This window comes from Camelus ferus, chromosome 18 (genome assembly GCF_009834535.1).
Source record: "Camelus ferus isolate YT-003-E chromosome 18, BCGSAC_Cfer_1.0, whole genome shotgun sequence".
NCBI classification, from domain to species: domain Eukaryota; kingdom Metazoa; phylum Chordata; class Mammalia; order Artiodactyla; family Camelidae; genus Camelus; species Camelus ferus.
Genome location: NC_045713.1, coordinates 32815281 through 32832198, shown reverse-complemented (window position 1 = coordinate 32832198; position 16918 = coordinate 32815281). Strand labels below are relative to the sequence as shown.

The 16918-nt window shown below is 36.7% G+C and overlaps 1 protein-coding gene across 8 annotated transcripts in view; it reads left to right on the top strand.

Annotated features, from left to right (window-relative positions):
• Window positions 1-16918, top strand: part of REXO5 (RNA exonuclease 5) — a 34013-nt gene that overhangs the window by 10298 nt on the left and 6797 nt on the right. For 4 of the 8 annotated variants that reach the window (XR_004312782.1, XR_004312781.1, XR_004312786.1 and 1 more), the window contains 12 exons: window positions 2265-2353; window positions 3273-3388; window positions 4476-4614; window positions 4753-4847; window positions 5535-5637; window positions 7971-8074; window positions 8815-8935; window positions 11683-11787; window positions 12285-12422; window positions 14880-14972; window positions 15587-15803; window positions 16019-16206. Coding sequence is in view for 2 of the 8 variants with exons in the window: in XM_032460909.1 (XP_032316800.1) it covers window positions 2265-2353; window positions 3273-3388; window positions 4476-4614; window positions 4753-4847; window positions 5535-5637; window positions 7971-8074; window positions 8815-8935; window positions 11683-11787; window positions 12285-12422; window positions 14880-14972; window positions 15587-15803; window positions 16019-16206 (1508 nt within the window). In the remaining 6 variants the exon portion in view is untranslated. The remainder of the gene's footprint in view (window positions 1-2264; window positions 2354-3272; window positions 3389-4475; window positions 4615-4752; window positions 4848-5534; window positions 5638-7970; window positions 8075-8814; window positions 8936-11682; window positions 11788-12284; window positions 12423-14879; window positions 14973-15586; window positions 15804-16018; window positions 16207-16918) is intronic. The other 4 variants (XR_004312783.1, XM_032460911.1, XR_004312784.1 and 1 more) reach the window with 3 other exon arrangements.

The window sequence follows — 16918 nt, the reverse complement described above, 5'->3', positions numbered from 1 at the left end:
GCTGCTTTCCAAGTGACTTATTCCATCTTCTGTTAATGAGGAAATGCTTTAAGCGCAATGTTTCCTTAAGTGATGAATGTGTACATGATTGATTTTAGGTAGTATATGAACAAGACCTTAAATAGCATTGAAATATTTTGTGGGAAATTTATTCCTTTTTCATTTTTCCTTCAATCCTTCTTAGAACATTAAGAAGAATGTTTTTTAACACTTCTCTAGTACTTCTAATCTTTCAACCACCCCACCTCCCATTTTCTTTAATAAATATGACAGATCTAGGCTCAGAGCTTTGGTCAATTATGTAGCAAGAATTTAATAAAAATGCTTTTTCTCTTTTATTTATTACCTCTTAATCACAATAGTAATTAAGTTAAAATTGCTTAAAAGAAAATCCCTATTGAGATATAATTAACCTACTATACAGTTCACTCATTTAAAGTATACAATTCAGTATGTTTACAGAGTTTTACAACCATCACCACAACCAATTTAGGACACTTTCATCACCACAGAAGAAATCAATGCCCTTTAGTCTAGGAAATCAGCAGTTACTTTCTGTTAATAGATGTACCTATTGTGGATATAAATGAAATTATACAATATGTGGTCTTTTATAACTAAAGCTTTCAAGGTTCATGCATGTTGTAACATGTATCATTACTTCATCTACTTTGATTCTAATGATAATCTGTGTATGGATATACAACATTAATCCATTCATCAGTTGATGACATTTGGGTTGTTTCTATTTTTTGCTATTAGTAATAATGCTGCTGTGAACATTCAGATACAAATTTTTGTGTGGACATGTATTTTTATTTTCCTTGGGTATATACCTAGGAGTAGATCATATGGTAGCTCTGTGTTTAACCTTTTAAGGGAAATACCAGACTGTTTTACAAAGCAAGTGTACCATTTTACATACCCTCCAGCAATGTAAAAGGGTTCCAGTTTCTGCACATCCTTACCAACACTTGCCATGTTCTGTCTTTTTGATTATACCCATCCTAGTGTGTGTGAAATAGTATCTCATTGTGATTTTGGTTTTGCATCTCTCTGATGGCTGATGATGCTGACCATCTTTTTATATGCTTACTGGTCATTCGTATATCTTTTCAGATCCTTTGTCCATTTTTTAATTGGGCTTTTTTAAATTGAGTTATTGGAGTTCTTTTTATATTCTGACATAAATTTCCTTTCAAAGTAGATTTATTTAAGTGAAAAAGCTATCTGTAAAATAGAATTAATAGTTCGTATGTCATAGGATTGCCATGAGGATTAACTGAGTTAATATACAAAAAGAGCTTGCCATGGGGCACATAGTGCTTTAAAAAGTTAAGTCTTTCTGTTACTATTGCTACTAGTAATACAGATAGGGAGGGCAGCAAGCATAATGTCTCCTAGATTTGAGGATACTGCTTTTCTGGTCTATACTGTATTTTGATTCTTTTCATTGTAACCAATTGGAAATTTCAGGGTACTGTGACATAGAGACTCGTCAAAGCTTTTCATACTCCCCTAATTTCTTGTCAAACAAGATCTAGGCATTACCTTTACTGTTTCAACCTCTAAAGGTAGAACTCTTCAATCATTCAGACACTTTTGGGCCTCTAAGCTGAATGTGACTGGTTATTGACTTAGGGTATACAATGGAGGGGCCCACTGTACCCTAAACCTAGATCTTAGCCTCTGTAGGGAATTTTCAGGTTATGATTCCAGAAAATGAGGCACATTATTAAACAGATATCTCAGAGAAATTTTAAGGGTGGTGCTGGGTGCAAGTGTGCGTGTGGTGAATGTTAGTTAAAAATTCTGCCTACAGTGAAATCCTTTTAGATCTCTTCTATGGTGGAATCTCATTCCTACTTTTAATTGTTTTGGGAAAAAAGATGCCACATGCAGTCATTTGCATACTTTATTTATCCTCCCTTAATGCCTTTATGGAAAGGGTCCAGTGACTTTGGATTTAGTGATAATTTAGTTATTTATTTTCTAATGAGGGAAAAATTGTTACTTGTTAACTGCAAGGGAGTCTAGGCCCTAGTATCTCTAATAATAGCAACCTACATTATTCTCCCAGAATATAAAATTGAGTAGATGGAGAAAAAAACTGAGGACAAAAATTTTTTATTTAATCTTTTTATTTCAAGTATCTAACATAGAGAAGGTGCCCTGCAAATGTGGTATTTTGGTTTTCCATGGATAAATCTAGAGGTGATGTTTACTGTTTCTAAAGGCAAATATTTCGTTCCTTTTCCTCATAGGTTTTCCTGATTGTGAAAACTTTGTACCTACCAAATGTAATGGTTCTGTAACAGACAACAGTCCTCTCTTTGGGCTTGACTGTGAAATGGTAAGTACTATTAATTTTTCAACTGGAGTGTCGCAAACTAGGGTCTAGTTTTCTTGAGTGCACTCAATTTCAGTATTTAAATAACTGAAAGTAGACCCTTTTACTCACATTTTAGAAAATTTGGATCTTTGCTTCAGGATGAAGATTAAATATCACATAAATTTTCTAACTAGTTGATATGTTTAATCTAATTTTTGAACATTACCAGAAGTTTATTCCTTCTCTTTTGAGCAAGTGTTTTGTTGTTGTTGCCTTGAAGACTGCATCAATTACTGTCAGTTTGGCTTAGTTTTACACATTAAAGACCACAAGTAGGATTTCCCTGCTTAATCTCCCCTTGTGTTTTACTTTGTCTAATTAGCAAGTCTCCTTTCAAAGGCAGTGTATCTCCTCTCACTTAGAACTCAGTTCTTAACAGAGTGACTAATGCTAAAGATTTGGAGTCTGTCGTGTGCCTTTCCTGTCATCCTGGACAAATTCCCTAATTATCCCTCTGTGAAGTGGAGATAATAATAGAGGTTACTTCATAGGGTCATTATGAGGTAGTATATATGAAATGCTTGGTATTGCATTAGATAATAATAGAGTGTGCTAATAAAAATTACTTTATAGTGGTACTTAATGTAATACTAGGATGTAGTACACAGTAAATGGTATGATTATAGTTGATGTAATTTTTTCTGCCTCTCTTCCTTGAGCATATCTTTCCCAGAGAAACTGTACTATGTTGGTTTCCTTAAGTGTAATGTTCAACGAGCTGCCTAGCTTTAATTTCATTCATACTGGATCCTCTAGTCAGCAAAAGGCTGTGCCATCAATCACAGAGATCCCAAGTTGATGACAGTTGATATGTTTTGAATAATGAGAGGGAGCAAGGGCTTACATGGTTCAGCAGCCTGACTACATCCTGGTCTTTTAGTGCCTCACATCCAAGGGGAGAGAACTAACACGCATCTCACTGGTTGCTGAAGGAGGCTGCTGTGTTATGGATGAACTTGTTAAACCTGACAACAAGATTGTGGATTACCTCACCAGGTATTCTTCATCCTGCCTCCAGCTCTTCCTATAGCTGTCAGGCTAGAGTCGAATGAGACTTAAAAGGAATAGCCTGTAGCCCCTGTTTGGTTTGGTGTTATTTACTTACATAATTATGAAAGAAAAGGCTGGAATGCCACAGCTATAAATTTTAATACTGAAATCGCATAATGTTGGTGTATAATGCTCTTATCCTTCTTGTTCTCTAATCTTCCTGTGACCTTAAGTCACCAGAATAATGTCTTCCTTGTCATAGAACCTGCTAGTTTTAATCATTATCTAGCAACTGCCAAACAGCTTTGCTCTTTGATAAGACCTCATCTGAAAAATCTGCAAGTCATCATTTGGAAGTCAAATAATCTTAGAGCTTAATCTGCCTTGACCTCAAAAATCAAAACTTATTCCATAACGGAACTTTGAGACTCAAAAATTGCGTCTGTCTTTCCAAAGATTAGCATGTATTTTCAGAATGTGCACACTATAGTGATTAGGCAAAGAAAAGCCAGTGAAACATCATTGTTTCTGTCCATTGTAATTGTACCTATCATTTCGTGCTTATTTAGGCACAGAGAGATCATGATAGTTAATAAAGATTGTCCTGTTAGCAGACATGACAGTTAGATAGTATTCTTAGGAAACAGTCATGTGTGGCAAAGATGCATGTATCAGCATGTTTGTCAGTGTTAGAAAAATACGGGAATATGCAAGTCTGAAAGTAGGGGATTGGTTAAAATCTTACATCCATCTAATGGAGTATTCTAACCATTTAAAAGGATGTTCTGAAATAGATTTATTGATGTGAGAACTTGTTCATGATATATAAATGTTACAATCATGTTATAAAGTAGCATATGCATTATGATTGCATTTTTATAAAAAATGAAGTATATACCAATATATATGTATCAAAGATACGAAAGGATATTTACTAAAACGTAAAAAGTGATCTCTTGGTGGTGGGACTATGGGCAGTTTTTAATTTCTTTGATTTTCATCATTTTTACATTTTAATTTAAGAAAAATTTTTTTGAAATGACTTTCCATTATTAATATCCTGCTGTGCCCATTTCTCTTTTTATATCGAAAGTTTTTCAGGAATCACCAAGAAGATTCTTAACCCAGTGACAACCAAACTCAAAGATGTACAGAGACAATTAAAAGCACTGCTTCCTCCCAATGCTATATTAGTGGGCCACTCCTTAGATTTAGATCTCAGAGCACTGAAAGTGAGTATCTGATTTAGCACTTAGCTTTTCTAGCATATGTGCCTCTTTCATTTATTTCAAATCTACTTTCTATCCCCCAACCCACTTGTTTTTTCCTTTATAAAGGACTCTACTCATTCTGTTCTCTTTCCTCCTCAGATGATACATCCATATGTTATTGATACATCATTGCTTTATGTCAGAGAGCAGGGCAGAAGATTTAAGCTCAGATTCTTAGCTAAAGCTATTTTGGGGTAGGTAGGTTTGCATATAATATTTTCCTGATAGATTGCACATAAGTTAGCATGTTGTATCTTATTTAATGCATAGTGCAAAGTTCAGAGTCTCTGCTCTCCCTCTTAGTTTGTAAACATTACTATGAATTCTGGGATCCTAACACTAGAGAAGTGTGACTCTGAAATGAAAAAATTGTGGGAATAGAAAAAGGAATTTTATTCGCAGTTGAAGGTTGATGGGTAGAACTAGACGGGGGGGGCAGAAAAGTTACCCAAAATTTCAAAACATAACATTCCTATATTGAATGTATCCTATTATGTACAAATGTATGTACAATGATGTTCACTATAGTATGGTTTAAAATAGTCCAAAAAGCTGCATATATTCTACTATTTAAATAAATTATAGTTATTTGTATTATTGATACTTTGTTATTGAATGTGATGGATCTTTATGTGCTAACTAAGGAAACTTCTTAAGATGCTACTGAGAATAAAATGGAGATGCAGAAAGCCATTCCTGATCATTGTACATCATCAGTACCTCTCAGGTCCTGGCACTAAGTAATAAAGAAATCATGATGTGACTCAAATCTGATTATTAGAGTGCTGTAATTTTACATGTAGCCAGAATATTTGGGGTGGTTGAAAGAATCTATCATTAAAAATGCTCCCAGGTACGTTAATTTTACCTTTACTTTCCAGGAAGGATATACAGTGTTCAGATAGACTTGGTCATGATGCCACAGAAGATGCTAGAACAACCCTTGAGTTGGCTCAATATTTCCTTCAGTATGGCCCAAAGAAGGTTAGTATGTTTTCTTTCCTTAAAATTATGGGACTAGAGCAGAGAGTCGCAGACTACCAATCTAATGCTATTACCTTTCTTTACAAAAATAGGAGGGTAATTCAAGCTGAACATGTATTTGAAATTAAGACCTACATCAGTAGCATAATATAGTGGTTAAATGTTTAGTCTCTGAAGTTGGACTTACCTCTTTTAAAATATGGACTGTCATAGGTCTGGCTATAGGATCTAGGGCAATTTCTCTGAACAACTAACTTCAGTTTCTAGATCTGTAAAATGGGAACACACTTTTCTGGGATACTGGTGAGGATAAAAGAGATACTATGCAGTATAAAGCTCTTAGCACAGTGCTTGAATATATTAAGCACCATAATGCGGTGTTCACCATTGTAGCTGATGCTAATAATTGTAATAATTATAAAAATCCATGTAGATTTTTTCTCTTTTAGGGTGAGAGTCGCATATCATTGTTTCAACAGCAGTTCCAACAGGCACAGATTAGAACAGCACATAATAAAGGAGGCATTGAAAAGGAAATAGTTTCTGACAGACCTGTTATAATGCATTCTAATCTGTTAGATTGTCCCATTGCATAATATTGTATATCATAACCCCATTATGAAATGAATTGTAGTCCATGTTGAATAATAAAAAGCCAGAATAGTATTTTGTGTCATGGTGGTAGAAAGACATTGTAAAATATTTTATTGGACATGTAAATAATAATGGCCACCATTTACTGAGATCTTACTAAGTGTAGTATTCTAAAATGCTTTGTATACATTATCTTATCCTTATAGCAACCCTATAAATTCACTATTATTATTCCAATTTTTATGTATGAGCATTCTGAGGTTTTGAAAGGTTAGATAACTTACTGAGGGTTCTACAGTTAGTGCTGGAACCAGGACGCAAACCAAGGTCTGTCAGATTCTAAAGGCTGTCTTTGCTCTACGTTAGGAACTAGCAGACTTTTTCTGTAAAGGCCAAATAGTAAATATTTTAGGCTTTACAGGCCTTGCTATCTATTGTAGCTACTCAGCTTACTATTAGTACTGCAGAAGCAGCCAAAACAGTATGTCAGTGAAAGGGCACAGCTGTGTGCCAGTGAAACTTTATTTACAAAGAACAGGCATTGGGCTGGACTTGATCTAATGACTGGACTATGCCAGCCCCTACTCTAAGCCACTACATTAGAGGTTCTAAAAAAAACTTGGTCTAGGACCCATTTATCCTCAAAGAGCTTTATGTTTATGTGGGTCATATCTATCAACATTTATCATATTAGAAGTTACGTTTGAGAAAATTTATATTTATTGTATTTATTAATTTGTTAAAATATTTTTTAAAACCATTACATGTTAATACAAAAATTATGGAGAAAAGCCGTTTTCAAAAAAATTTATGGTAAGAGCATCATATTTTTTACATATTTTGAAGATCTCCTTAATGTCTAGCTTACTAGGAGACAAGTGATTTTTCTCATATTCATTTTACATTCAATCTGTGGGTTATGTAGTTAAGAAGGGAGTACCTCATGAACTTGCCCTGAAAGGGTCTCCCGAACCCATAGGAGTTCTCGGACAACACTTTGAGAACCACTGCATGCTATTATGCTGCTATTATGCTGCCACTTGATTTCCAGGAAAAATTGTATCTCACTTGGGTAAAATCTAAGGAAATCTAAATTAAGCATGGACTTTTGTTAATAATAACATATCAATAGTGGTTCATTAATTGTGTCATATACCATTCTAATCTAAGATATTAATAATAGTTGAAAATGGGAGTAAGGTATATATGGGAACTCTACTATCTTCGTAATTTTTCTGCAAATATAAAATGATTCTAAGTAAAAAAATCTATATCTCTATACATCAAAACTCCCAAGTGTTCACTTTAAAGAATAAGTAGAATACTTTTCATGATTTTGTATTAAACCAATAAAAAGCCCTTTTTTTTACATTGCCATGAAAGCCATTCTTTTATCATTTCCCAAAGTTGCGTGTTTGCAGAGAATTAATTTTAACTGACCGTGGAATGAATGATGAGGCAAACTTGCCATTGCTTTTCACTTAGCCCTACTTGGCCCTGTCCCGTACTCATGTGACAACATCAGCAGCTGGTAACAGATTGCCCTTCTTGGCTAAGCAGCCAAAAACCATCTGGTAACTCTGAAGCCAACCTGGGACTGTGGCAACAGCAAAGCCACTGTCTACAGAAGCAGAGAACAGTGGTGTGGGTTTTTCTTGGATTGTTTTTTGTTTTGTTTTGTTAAGCCTCAAACACTTTGCAAGATATTAGATGATTTTTACCACTTTATTTTCTTTAAGATTGCAGAACTAAATCTAGAGGCATTAGCTAGTCACCAAGAACTGCATGCAGCAGGCCAAGAGCTGAGAAATACAGTGGAAGTAGTTCAGCAGCTAAACACAAGGTAATACTTTTCACTTCTAAACAGTTGCAGAGACAAATGGATTATCTGGTTTCTTATTTAACAATAAAACCTGGCAATTTTTTTTTCCTCTTTTGAGTCTGTTGAGGAATGTTTACCAGTAAATAGTATGAGTAACATTTTTCCACCCCAGAATCCATGGAGGGAAAAATACCACCTGTTGCCCTAAGTAGCTTCTATTTTTCCAATTTTCTGAATCTGTTGACTAGACTTACAATGACTCACTTTACAAAAAAAGTTAGACATTGAAATATATTGAACTAAGTGATATTAGGGGAAATGATAGACTAATGGGTATTTTGATTAGAAAAGCCAGCTGTAGCCTTAATGTATTGCCCAGATTGGGAAAAAAAAACAAGCAAAAAACACACTCAGGAGTTTGTCTCCACACCATAGTAAATGTGTCGTATCTTTAGAATCTAGCCTAAACTTTGATAAAGAGCTTTGAGTATATTTTTTGTTTATCTTTTCTCTCCCTAGATGTAGAGCAACACTGTCCAATCTGATTTCTACGATAGTGGAAATGTTCTATATCTGTGCTGTCCAGTAAAGTCCACACATAGTATGGAACATGTGACTAGTGCAGTTAAGGAACTGAAATTTTATTTAATTGTAATTAATTTGAATAAGCACATGTTGGCTACCATGTTAGTGCAAGTATAGAGAAATAACTCTTAGGTTAGGGAAAACTGTTGTTCCTACCTTGATCTCTTTCTTTACAGTGTTTTAGAATGCTTGGACTCAGTGGGCCAGAAGCTCCTTTTCTTGACCCAGGAGGCAGATGCTAGTGAACTTTCTTCTTCCAAAAACTGTCAAACAGTTAAGTGCTTTTCAAATAAAGAGGTGAGTGACCCACTGTCTCTTTGAAGGTTGCATTCAGAATAGAGGATAATGTAACTGTTTGCAACTCATGTGAGTGTCAAGGTGTTTTTCATCAGCAATCCTAGCTGCCATTAGCCAGTCTGGCTTCTGTCTCACATTTTGTGTGGAGCACTTCTAGTCCCAGTTACTCCATAGGAGCAGAACTGTCAGCTGCCAGTGTCTGTTTCCAGATCCCAGCAGTCCTGTGGCTTTGGCTTTGCACACCACTCTGAATTTCTGTTCTTTTTCTGGTTGATGGATATGTTTTTCTCTGTTTTTAGCCTGACTGTATCTTTTTTCATTTTCTCTTTTTATATTTTACCTATCACTGCTGTATATGTAAAGCAGAAGGGATGCAGCAAAGCATGATTTATGTTACCTTGTTTAGAAGATCTGTATTTTTATTTAAAGCATTTTATTTGGAAATAATTTCCAAACTTGCATGAACATCTGTGTACCTTCTGTCTAGATCCATCTTCTGTTAACACTCTGCCCCATTTGCTTTAGCATATGTATGCTGGTATGCTTGTGCACTCATGCTCTTTCTTGGATTCTCTCTTCCTCTGTCTATATGACATTTTATTTTCTAAACCATTTGAGAGTGAGCTGCATGTATCATGGCACTTTACCCCTAGATTCTTCAATGTGTATTTCCTAAGAATAAAAATATTCTCTTATAGAATCACAGTAAGCTTTAGTGAATTTAATACTGATAAGTTACTTTTATCTAATTTTTGTCTATATTCTAGTTTTCTTATTTGTCCTCTAGCATTTATTTTCCCTTCACAACTGTATCCATACTAGGGTCACATACTCCGTTTAGTTGTCAAATCTTTTTAGTTTCTTTTAATCTGAAACCATTGATCCTCAAGATGGTGTCCCATAAACCTCTTAGACTCTACTTGCTTTTCTTCATTCTTTTTTCTTTTCTCTCACTTGATGATTTCAAAGATCTGTTTTCAAGTTTGTCTGGTCAAGTCCTATGTTGAACCCCTTGAGTGAGTTTTTCAATTCACTTACTATATTTTTCAGCTCCAGAATTTGTTTTTTTAATAGTTGCTGTCTCTTTAATTGAAATTTTCATTTAGGTCATGCATCAATTTCCTAATTTCATTAGTTGTTTATCTTTGTTCTCTTTTTGCTCATTCTGTGTTTCTTTAGGTGTGGTTTCTGGAGCTTTATTCTCTTCCTCTGATTGAGTCATTTTCCCCTGTTTTCTTTATATGTCATATGATTTTTGTTTTTTGGTAGGGATCTAATCAAATGGGAAAAGAAAACAAAAAAACCAACTACCTCTCCCATTGTTAGGGTCTGGCATTGTGGAAGGGAAGACTTTCATGATCAGCCCCACCCAAGGTTCTAGGACCTCTCAAACCTATTTTGAGGATGTGTCTTCTCTAAACTTGTGTATGTCCTTTTAGTTGTCTCATATTCCCTGAGCAGTTTGTCCCTGTTTGTTCTCAGAGCTTGTACTCTGTTGCTTCTCCTAACACTTGCTTTGGAACTGCAGCTCTAATGTGTTGTGACTGCATCTGTTTTCAGTGGCTCCCAAACAAGGCTGCCAGTCCTATCAGTGCTCTGAGTCAGGAGAGACAGACACTAGTTCCTTCAGGCAGCCCACAGACTAGTCATGACATTGGATACATGGTCCACTCTTTTGTTTCTGTTTAGGGGAAGGATCCCCAGTGTGGGACGTCTCCTCCATGTTGAGCCCTGCTAGGTCAGATAAGGTAGAGACACAAAACTCTGCATATTTTCCTTTCTCTCTTGCTGGAATCCCTTCTTATTTTGTTGTTGGTGGTGGTGGTGGTGGTTCTGAGTGCTATAGTTTCTCAATTGGTCTCTAGAGTTCTTGCAAAGGTATTCTGGTCTTTATAGTGTCAATGCAGTATCTGGAAGAATGAGGACCTAGAGCTCCCTTGTACTCCATCTTGCTGAGATCATGCTCTCTTTTTTTCTTTTTTTTAAAGTGTTGGGTTTTTTGTTTTTTTGTTTTTTTTTTTGAGAAAGATGTTATGGTGCTGGGAAGAATAAGAAGCTTATAATGCTCTTGGGAGGGATTGGCATTTGTTTTATTTATCTTTCTGCAGGATTCTTAATTTCCCTATTTCTTTCTTTTACTTAACTACCGTGTCTCCAACAGGGTATTGCCTCTTTTCTGTATAACCGATTTTTCCCCAGAAGTGCTGCTTCTCTGAGGCTGCCAAGCCTCTTCCTTGTAGTCAAGTGCTGTGAGCTATCCAAGTTGTGACCTGTGTTCATTATTTTGGCATTTAGTGGTACTTTCTTTCTGGGAGTGACTTTGTTTATGCTTCATCCAAGTCTTCCATCCCCTTGATTTTTTTTTTTTCCCTCCCAGAGTTTCTTGTGCCTCCTCTCCTTCCTCTCTACTCACAGGCTTGTAGCAATATGGGATGGTGGAATTTCTATTGGAATTAACTTATTTCTTTACTTAGAGGTAATTTGAAGGTTGTAGTAGTTTCTGTTTCTCAGTAATGCTAAAGATCTGGGTGCATGTAATTTTATTCCCTTTACTGATTATATGGTTTTCCTACAAGGCTGTGTAGTGTCACCAGACCTTGTCTTCTAGACCTTGAAGTCAGTCTCATAATGCTTTTTAAAATGGGTAAAAAGACAACCAATGTGTTTTTTTTAATTGTGGTTCAACTCCAAGAGCCACAGTAGACTACTGGATTCCTGCTTCATTCAGGCTGTACTGTTCTCTGTAGGTTTTTGAGCAGGCCAGAGTGGAAATCCCCCTGTTTCCCTTCAGCATCGTGCAATTCTCTTTTGAACCCTTTCCACCCAACCTCACTGAGGAGATGAACAAAAGGGTAAGTGAATGGGTTCTGCTAGATGATTTATTTAATGGCTTATTATAATCTCCCCTCATTAAGGAAAGTAATCTGTACTGTATTAAGTTTACTGTGTGTTTCTCTATATTTTTCCTATGTGTATATTTCCATTTTAGGAAACACATTATTAAAATGGGAATCAGACTATATGTACTGTTTTGCAGCTTTATTTTTTTTTAACCTTAACATTTTCTAATTTATCTTGTACAGTTTTTCACAGCACTGTATAATCTGATTTTCCTTGTTTTTAATGGCTGCATAGTTTTCCATTGTATGATTATACCTATTTTCCGCATTTGCACTTCGGAATTTTTGCTATTCCAAGTAATGATTCAGTGAAATCCCTGTGTACAAATCCTTGTACATTTGGTGAGTGTTTGTGTTGAGAAATTCCTTGAAAGGAGTTATCCCATGTTTTGACTCATGATTTCTTTAGATTAGCACCTCCTAACAATATTCTGTTGTTTTTCTTATAGATGAAGATCAAGTGGACAGAGATGTCAACTGTCTATGCTGGACCATTTAGCAAAAATTGTAACCTTACAGCTCTAAAGAGGCTGTTTAAGAGTTTTGGCCCAATCCGATCAATGACTCTTGTTCTTGAAACCCATCAGGTAATGAGGCAAGAAAACTCAGATTTTGACCTTCTAGTTTAATGCAGGAAATTCAGATGCCTTCTAGGGCCATTCAGATAACAGATATTAGTGACGTGAGCTTGATTGTCACCAACTGCAGTGAGACATGCTCTGTCTCATGGGAGCAGTGTTCACTTAAAAGAATTTGTGCCCAGTATTGCCAGGTCTTCTGGGGTTTTTTGTTTGTTTTGTTTTGAGAATCGAGAAATCTGCCAAATTCATATTTTTGGTTCAAATTTTCTTAAATATCATATAGGCCAGACAAAGTGGGCTTCCTGCTTATGACCTCAGCTTTAAATGATAAAAAATGCCTTTTCAAAAGAGCAGTAGCTTCCATTTGTTGGGAAGTCTCTGTAGGGCTTAAATTCAAAGTAGGCTCATAGCTGGGTTAAAATAAGAAGGAACAGGACTTTTTTTGTTGTTAGTTCTCTAGTCTTATGGAGTTAGTCTGTTTATTAGTTATTTACATAAAAACCCTATAAAGAGTTTAATTATTTTAACTTTTCAAGAAAAAATACTTGCATATGGTTTAAAAAATTCCTGCCATTTTAGAAGGATGTAATGAGTAAGCTTCTGTCTTCATGGTCGTAGCAGGAAGTCAGTAGGTAAAGTCTAAAGTTATTATATGAAGCAATAACAACATTCTAATAAGCACATTACACAGAGACAGGAAACCATGAAAAGAATTGAAAACAAAAACTTAAAATGTCTGTAGAATGATATACAATAACTGGTAACAATGAAGGCCTACAGGGAGAGAAGAACTAGGTGACTGGGAACAGGGGTTAGGGGAAGATTTTTCACTAAATTTTTTGTACCTTTAGAATTTTGACATAGGCAACTATTTATCTGGTGCATTAATCTATTATATATAGCTATTTAACATAACTAATAACTATAGTTTAATAACTATTAAAGTGAAGCAAAAATTCAAGTCTCCAAAGTGATCTAAGTGCAGAATCCTCAATGTTTAAAATGTGCTTTCCCCGAATCTTTTATTAATGCCTTTCTTACACCTAAAAATAGAAATAAAAAGATCATTCCTGGGAAGGTAGACTGAAGCATGGGAAGGGTATGTCAGGGGACTGTAACTTCCTCCTGTAAGTCTTGTCTTATCTTGCCTTTTTGTTTCTTCCCTTCCCTTCCTTTTCCCCTTCCGCATCCTCCTTACCCCCCTCCCCACTCCCCTCCCTTCTCTTCCTTCCATTTCATGAATGAATATTTGGATTGTTTCCACCTTTTAGCCATCCTGAATAATGCTGCTATGAAATGAACATGGATATACAAATACCTGTTTGAGTCTCTATTTTCAGTTTTTGCAGTATATACATGAAAGTAGAATTGCTGAGTTAAATGATAATTCTGTGTCTAATTTTTTGAGGAACTACGATACTGTTTTTTCCAGTGGCTACACCATTTTATATTGTCACTTGCAATACCAAGGTTCCAATTTCTCTGCATTCCAGTTGACACTTGGTTTTGAGTGGGGGGAGGGGGGTGTTTTTGTTTTGATAATAGCCTCCCTAATGGACGTGAAGTGGTATCTGATGATTTTGACTTGCATCTCCCTAATGATTAGTGATGTTGAGCATCTCTTCGTGTGCTAATTGGCCATTTGTGTATCTTTAGAGAAGTGTCTGTTCAGGTCCTTTGCCTATTTTTTACTTAGGTTATTTGATTTTTGTTCTTGTTGAGTTTTAGGAGTTCTCTATATATTTTAGATATTAATCCTTTGTTAGATACATGATTTGCAAATATTTTCTACCATTCTTTCTGCCGCCTTTTGACATCGTTGATAGTTCTTTGATGCACTTTTAAATTTTGATAAAGTCCAGTTTATCTTATTTTCTTTTGTGGTCTGTGCCCTTGATGTCATTCATATTGCTGAGTCCAGCAAAATGAAGCTTTTCTATGGGAGCACTTTAATTTCTGTGATGATGCTATGGCTAAGGCCATCACAAAGATTTAGCTACCCTGTGTTAATCAAGTAGAAGAACAGTCAGTTTGAACATGTAAATCTAATAGAAGAATGTAAGAACCTCTACAGGCTTGTAGGAAAGCTGCTATCTAAATTTAAGCTAACAGGACAAATGGGAATCTCTACCTATGCTTTGCAGTGATGTTTAGTGATTCATAATAGTACAAAAAGCAAGTTGGGTAGTCAGGAATTTGTTAGTGCTTTCCCCATACCACCCAGGGAGAGAAGGCTTCAATTTTAAGTGACAAATAAAGGTTGTGTATTTGAAAAACCAGTTCCTGAACCAGGGTGTTTCCATTTAAAATTGATGATCTGCAGTCAGTGTCTAGCCCAGTATAGCAAGGACATCCATTCTGGTGGCTTTGGCCTCTGTAGTTTAGTTGGGCCCCATTCCCAGCCCCTTCTCTAGCAGTTTGAACCTGGAAAGCAAAAGTAAGGAAACCTTGGTTTTTCTGCAGCCACATCTCTGTATACAGTACGAAGTCCTGGAAGCTGCCCAGCTGGCCATAGAGTCTTTGGATGGCATTCTAGTAGAAGGTACCTGCGTCAAGGTAGGGTGGCCAGAGAAAGCATAAAGGAGCACTCTTTACTCAGCCCTCTGTTTTCAGTGCCTGTATTTACTCAGGCCTGTGTTTACAGTGCCCCAAGGCATAACATCTTAGACTAGTGTCCTTGAGAGGCTCAGGCACAAGACTTTCTATTATGGAAAATCTTAAGCCAAGCCTGGCATTCTTCTAGTGGTGACCTAAGACAAGACAGCTTTCTTTTTGTCAAAATCAGCCTGAACTACATTGGGTTCTTCCTGTACTCTTTATCACTGCTTATGGTTTATTCTGGGTGGTCTTCTGTGGTTGCCCTTTACTTTACCTTTCAGCGGAAATCAAAAGGTATTTTGAAGTCTCTTATGCAATTAAACAGAATTTCATTGCCATAGATGGCAAAGAGCAAGAGAAGGAAAGGGAACAGAGAGTATTTACACAAAAATATTTATGTTTTGTATTTACTTATCTTACTTAAGTCTCTACCATAGTCCTGTTGGCCAGTTATCATTAGCCTCCTTATACAGATGAGGAAACTACGGAATTAAATTACTTGCTAGTATATAATAGGCCTGGGGGTTGAAATGATGACTTTTATACCACTAATGCCATCTTTCTTTGGTTAGGTGCGGAGGCCTGTGACGGAGCTCACCCTTGACTGTGACGTGCTTGTAAATGAGCTGGAACAAGATTCTGAGAACCGAGGTACAATATACTTGTCTGGAGTAAGCGAAACCTTCAAAGAACGGCTGTTGCAGCAGTGTAACCTCTTCCTGGGACTAGAAGCTGTGATCTTGCCTAAAGATCTTAAAACTGGAAAGCAGAAAAATTACTGTTTCTTGAGTAAGTCTAAGCCACCAAATACAGCCTTGGGGAAGGAGATTAGGGATGGTAATAACATGAGGTCAGAGAAAGGAAATTTTCACCAAATAAACCCTCCTGGGCTAAACCAGGTCAACATCTCCTGATTCTGTCCTTCTTCTTTGGCTGGGCTTCAGCTTGGATGGTGATCAGCTTTTTTGACCCTTAATAACAGAAGGGGGTATTCTTGCTTTCAGAATTCAAAACTTTTGGCAGTGCCCAAAGGGCCCTTGACATTGTCAAAGGCAAGGACTGGAAGCTGAAAGGCAGGCATGCCCTAACCACTAGGCACCTCCATGCATGGCTCAGGGGATTACCTCCTGAATCAAGAAGGCCCCCAGGGCTTCATGTCATACCTCCACCCTCGGAGAAGGAAGCATTGCAGGTGAGTGAGTGAATGGATGTATCCTGAGGTTAGAGGGGAAAGGTAGCTAACTTGGTTTGCTAGCTCTAGGGATTGGCCTTCTGATTATGGAAATAGCAGAGTCCTACTCAGGTCTTCAGTCTTTTTTTTCCTGCCCCAGCACTAGTCCTACTTCACATTCCAGCTTCTTCCAGCCCTGGACACACCTTCTCCAAGATCTCTCCCACTTTTGCCCCCTCTATTCTTGCTAAAATCAGGTTTTTAGTCCTCCAGGTGGCTCTCCAAGGGACTTTGAGGGGCTAACGTAGAAGTTGGAGAGCTGGAAAAGTCTTTAGTGACCTGAGGTTTTGTGAAGTGTGGTACATACACAAGATGATTTTTGGTGGTCATAGATAAACTTTTTTCCCCCACTTTTATAGCTATGAACTTGTTTTCTACTATTCATTAAAGTATACAACCACGACATTGCACCTGTGATTTCATGGATAGTAGTATTACTTAGATGAAGCTAAGGAAGAAATTGACTCACTTTAAAGAAAATCATTAGAGGGATACACAGCAGAAGCAGAAGTGTAAACCTAGAAGGTGAATGGCTTAAGTTTGGGAAACCCTGCCCTATTCTAATCTCCCACACTTAGCAGATGACAAATAGAGAGCAGGGCTGGTGAGCGCCTTGCCCAGGCAAGAGTCTAGACTAGAGCTCTCCTTAGTGACTTGGTTCCCTTTGCTTGGG